The following is a 6,000-nucleotide window of genomic DNA, read 5'->3' on the forward strand; positions in this document are numbered from 1 at the left end:
TCTGGGCCAATCACACAAACTGGAAGGAGCTTGTTGTGAGGATGTCTGTGTATAGTATCTGTCTCTGTGTGTGTGTGTGTCTCTCTCTCTCTCTCCCTCTCTCCCCTTTCCCCCTCTCTCTCTCTCTATATATATATATATATATATCATCATCATCGTTTAACGTCTGTTTTCCATGCTGGCATGCATTGGATAGTTTGACTGGGGACTGGCAAGCCAAGAGGTCGCACCAGGCTCCAATCTGATTTGGCAATGTTTCTACAGCTGGATGCCCTTCCTAATGCTAATCACTCCGAGAGTGTAGTGGGTACTTTTTACATGCCACTGGCATGGGAGCCAGTCAGGTGGCACTGGCACTGGCCATGTTCGGATAGTGTTTTTTACATGCCACTGGCATGGGGAGTCAGTCAGGCGGCACTGGCATCAGCCAAAACTACAATTTCCATTTGATTGTTATTTGATTTGATTTTCATTGTCATTTTGACTTTACTTGACTCAATAGATCTCCTCAAGCACGGCATATTGCTCGACGATTCAAAGGTACTTTTTAAATGGGCTGGTTATGTGACACTGGTGTAGGCTCTGGCTGTGATCTCACTTTCCTTACCGGGTCTTCTCAATCACAACGTATCTCCAGAGATGTTGGTCTCCTGTCAGTGCCTCTGTGAGGCCCAACGTTCGAAGGTCATGCTTCACCTCATCCCATGTCTTCCTAGGTCTCCCTCTACTATGGGTTCCTTCCACTGTTTGGGAGTGGCACTTCTTCACACAGCTCTCCTCATCCATACATAGCACATGACCATCCCAGTGCAATCATCTCTCTAGCACACCACGTCTCTCAGGGTGCTTACACTCTGTTGTGTGTGCACACTGACATTACACATCCAGCGGATCATACTAGCTTCATTTCTTTCAAGCCTACGTATGTCCTCAACAGTCATGGCCCATGTTTCACTGCTGTGTAGCATGGCAGTTCGCACACATGCATCATACAATCTACCTTTCACTCTGAGTGAGAGGCCTTTTGTCACCAGTAAAGGTAGAAACTTTCTGAACATTGCCCAGACTATTCTTATTCTAGTGGTGACACTCTCTGAGCATTGACTCCCCACTACAGACTTGGTCACTTAAGTAGAAGAAGCTATCAACTACTTCTAGTTTCTTCTCCTGGCATGTGAAGGAATCAGTTTTCTGAGCATCTTCGGTGTTTATTGCCTCTGTGCATCTGCTGCACACAAAAACTATCTTCCCAGTTAACCTTCCTTTGATGTTGCTGCACCTCTTGTGCATCCATAGCTTACACTGGGTATATCTTATGGAGTTTCTACCTACACCTTTTCTACAGATCGAGCAGCGCCACCTACCTGAAGGGGTTTGTGATGTGTTTGCATTTCTACTTACTAGAGACTTTGGTGTTTGCAACATTGACTCTAAGGCCCTTCAATTCTAAACCTTGCTTCCACACCTGAAATTTCCTCTCTAGTTCTGGCTGTGAATCCACTCTGAAAGCAAGGTCATCAGCATAGAGGAGCTCCCAGGGGCAACCTGTCTTGAATTCCTGTTATTGCTTGGAATACTATGATGAATAAGAGGGGGCTGAAGGCTGATCCTTGGTGAATCCCTACCTCTACCCGGAATTCTTCACTATACACATTGCCGACCCTTACCTTACTAACGGCATCCAAGTACAGGGCCTGTACAACTTTTATTAACCACTTGTCAATCCCCAGTTTCTACATTGCCCACCAGATAAGAAGCTTTCTCCAAATCCACAAAAGCCAAGTATAGGGGTTTATCTTTGACTAGGTATTTCTTGCGTACCAGGAATATAGCATCAGTGGTGCTTCTACCTGGCACAAAACCGAACTGCATCTCATCTAAACAGACTCTCTCCCTAATTAGTTGGGCTATGACCCTCTTCATGGCCTTCATCACCTGATCCAGCAGTTTGATACCCCTGTAGTTATTTATATCTAAAGCATCACCTTTACCTTTGTAGCAGTTGACTATGGTGTGCTGCTATGCCACTCATTGGGTATGGCTCTTTCATGAACTACCTGGTTTACAATATGGGTGACTAGGCCATAACCCACACCACCAGATATTTTAAGCATCTTAGCAGTTATTCCTGATGGACCGGAGGCTTTTCCTGGCTTCATACCCTTAATTGCTTTATCTACCAGAGTGCTGTCTATTCGGATAGCTGGTCCCTTTACAGGATCAGCATTGGGCAGGCTCTTCTCCTCCCATTCATTCTCCACATTCAGCAGTCTTTCATAATGGCTTCTCCAAGCCTCTTTCTTTTCACAATCATTAAAAGCAAGTGCACCATCATCCATGTAAACACATTTCTCTCCTGTGACATCACAATTTTCTCTCACACACTGTCTTGCAATCTGAAATACTTCAGTTCTTTGATCCTTATATCACTGGACATTGGCAGACTTCTTCTTTTCTGCTTCTCCCTTGGCTATGTAAACATGTCTACCAGCCTCCCTTCTGACTATCTGGTACAGTTCCCTGCTGCCCCTACTCTTCCAGGTCTTCCAAGCCTGTTTCTTTGCTCTAATGGTCTTGTCTCCCATAAATAGAATTAACAGATAAACTATGTGTAAAGGAATATATATTTGTGTGGAGTTAAATTGTTTTGGCATATTTCAACACATGCCGAATGAATGATATCGTTATATTAGATCCTCTTTTAAATTTGGGTATATTTGAAAAAGTAAGGAAACATCTTTCCCATGTCTTCTCAGAGCACCAGACTTTTGTGTGTCTGTATCTATCCATCCATCTATTTATCTATCTAGCTAGCTATTTAAGTTCTACCAATTATTAATGGTAAATATATATAACAGACTGACTCTTTAAAAAAGAGAGATTATGACTGATAAAATAATGAAAGCAATATTTACCAAGCAAGTGAGCACTGTTATACAAAGAAATAATTAGACTAAAATATCATAAAAATTATTAGAATTGGGAATCAAATGTGGAAATATTATCGAATGGCTAGCAGAAAACCACCCGGGGTGGGGGGATGCAGTCTTTCTGCTAGTTATATCTAATAACTGTTGTAATCTACTTATTCATATTTACATAAGCATTATTCCTAGAATAAATACCAAATTACTTGGTTTATCAAAGGAGAAAAAAAATATTTTTGTAAGTCAAAGTTTATATCATCATCATCGATTAACATCCGCCTTCCATGCTGGCATGGGTTGTTTATAAATAAAGTGACTGTATAAAAAAAGCTGGAACTACGTACTTGCAAATAAATGTTTTGATCACAATATGGCATTAGATAAAATTAATTATTTATTATTATTAATTGTATCACTAATTAATTAATTAAATCAATTTTTTTATAAATGTATAATCATTTAGTATAACGAAGATAGCTTACTTAAAATTTATAATTAATATTTAACTACAAATATGATGATATATTTTACAGTCAATACAAATATTTTTACTAGAACTTAATATGAAATAATCTGAATTAATCCACTAAGAAATCTTTTTTCCTCAGACGTTCACATTTTTATATAATTTAAAAATCTAAAACAACAAGCCTTTAGTCTCAATACGAGAAACTTACAAGGGATTCAGTATCAAATTAAACCTTATTTTTCCTGAAGGAATAAAATATATATAATGCAGGTGTGTCTGTGTGGTAAGAAGGTTGCTTCCCAACCACATGGTTCCCGGTTCAGTCCCACTGTGTGGCACCTTGGGCAAGTGTCTTCTGCTATAGCCTCAGGCTGACCAAAATCTTGTGTGTGGATTTTATAGATGGAAACTGAAAGAAGCCCGTTGTATACCTGAAGGGATTTGTGATTTGCCTGCCTTCCTACTTAGACTTTGGTTCTTGCTAGGTTAACTCTATGGCCCTTCGATTCTAGACCTTGCTTCCAACTTTTCTAGTTCTTGTAGTGTTCAGCTACAAGTGTAAGGTCATCAGCATAGAGGAACTTTGCCTGGAGGACTATGATGTGGTCTGAAAATGGTGTGTTGAGCACTCATTTTTATTTGTTTGATGTTTCATCATCACCTTCATTGAAAGTCTGTTGTCTATGCTGCTATGGGTTAGACAGTTTGACTAGGGCTAGTAATCTGAGGGGCTGCACCAGACTCCTGTCAGATTTGGCATGGTTTCTACAGCCGGATGCTCTTCCTAATGCCAACCACTTCAAGACTGTAACGGGTGCTTTTATGTGTCACTGGTATGAGTTCCCGTTGCATGATACCAGATCTGCCACGACTATGATTTCACTTGCCTTGATGGCTCTTCAACTCAAGTTTTGAATATTGCCAAAGGTCTCAGTCATTTGTCATTGCTCCTTGAGAGGCCCAATGCTTGAAAGGTGCTTTTTACATGCTACCAGCTCAGGTACTAGTTACACAACATCAACATGGCATATATATATATATATAGGCGCAATGGCCCAGTAGTTAGAGCAGCGGATTCACGGTTGTAGGGTCACCGTTTCGATTCCCAGACCGGGCATTATGAGTGTTTATTGAACGAAAACACCTAAAGCTCCACAAGGCTCCAGCAGGAGGTGGTGGCGATCCCTGCTGTACTCTTTTGCCACAACTTTCTCTCACTCTTTCTTCGGTTGGCCTGCTCGCTTAGCCAGCGGGGTGGCGTCATTTGAAGGCTAAAACTATGCGAAGCGCATTGTGACCAGCGATGTGTAGCAACATCTGATAGCCTGGTCGGTCACGGTGTTCACGGTGATATATATATACACATACATATCTTCATTATACATATATATATATATATATATATACATATCACTTCATTACAGCTGTTTCCAGTGGATTTCATTAATAGATTAATGGGCACATTGCATCCTTGAAGTCCTGTACGTGAATTTCTATAACTGTATCATTCAATAAATATAGTCCTCTACTTCCAATAGTATCAAGATCTATCTCTTTTGTCATTACATGCAAATTGTTGATATACATCTTTCTGTCACTTAGAAATATATTTTTCAGAAGTCTATGGATTGAGAAAAACATTTAAAATGGGAAACAGAACTGAAAGTTCCTTGAATTGTTTGGAGTGGCATTGTAAAAGTGAAAAGCAGTTTCATATTGACTCTTTTGCAATTCCATGTCCCTGTACACTGCAACAAGCACAGTTAGATCTTACTTTTAAAGGTGTAACCGGAAATACATGTTATGAAAACCGTTTCCCTATAAATGGTACAATACAGCGCTGTTGTTATTCACAGTAAGTCTATGTATTCATATATAAAGTAATGTATTTTCATAACTGCTCTTTTGTATAATAAAGCATAATTGTCCTTTTCTTTTTACAGAGGGAAAAATATTCAGAATTTCTGTCTGAATGGTAGCGGTTACAACTGGGAATAAAAATAGTATCACAGACATAGTTTGTCAAAATTTTACCTTTATGCTGCTCATTTCTTTAAATGTATTATTTATCACTAATGTAATAGAAATGAGTCTAAAGAATAATCTCTTTTGTTTGTAGAAATTATAAACAAGATCCACGAACCTTTGTTAAAGTTATTAGCCTGGGTTCTGACAGCGCACAGTAATGTCTAAACATTAAATGCCCCAGAATTCCCTGTATGATGCATGTGGGATCTTTTCGGTTTGAACGGCAGTTTTTTCTAGCGGTGTCATATGAAATTGTCACCCATTATTATGACCCTAGTATCAATCTATTGCATTTCAATCTGTTTTAGGGTTAGGATTAGGGGTGGGTGGAAGAGTATTTTTTTTCTTCAGAAATGTAAATAAACCCAATCTGTTTCTTAAACGAGGGACATATTCATATAGCACAGAATGTTTTTTTTTACCTCAATAAACGTCAGTGATTGGTTGAAATTGCAGAAATTGAAGGAAAAAAACAACAAATATCTTACAAACTATAGAATTTTCTCAAGAAAGCCAAGAGAAAAAGATGTTTTATTAACACATTCTACCAGTATACGAAGTTTAAAAGTTTTTAGT

At 39.1% G+C, this 6,000-nt stretch overlaps 1 protein-coding gene across 1 annotated transcript in view; it reads left to right on the forward strand.

Moving 5' to 3' along the window:
* LOC115213503 (mucin-like protein) overlaps nucleotides 1-6,000 on the forward strand; it is a 144,616-nt gene that overhangs the window by 30,172 nt on the left and 108,444 nt on the right. Inside the window, exon 8 of the mRNA XM_036503530.1 lies at nucleotides 5,014-5,251. Within this exon, the coding sequence (XP_036359423.1) occupies nucleotides 5,014-5,251 (238 nt within the window). The remainder of the gene's footprint in view (nucleotides 1-5,013; nucleotides 5,252-6,000) is intronic.

Source organism: Octopus sinensis, linkage group LG6, assembly GCF_006345805.1.
Source record: "Octopus sinensis linkage group LG6, ASM634580v1, whole genome shotgun sequence".
Lineage (NCBI taxonomy): Eukaryota > Metazoa > Mollusca > Cephalopoda > Octopoda > Octopodidae > Octopus > Octopus sinensis.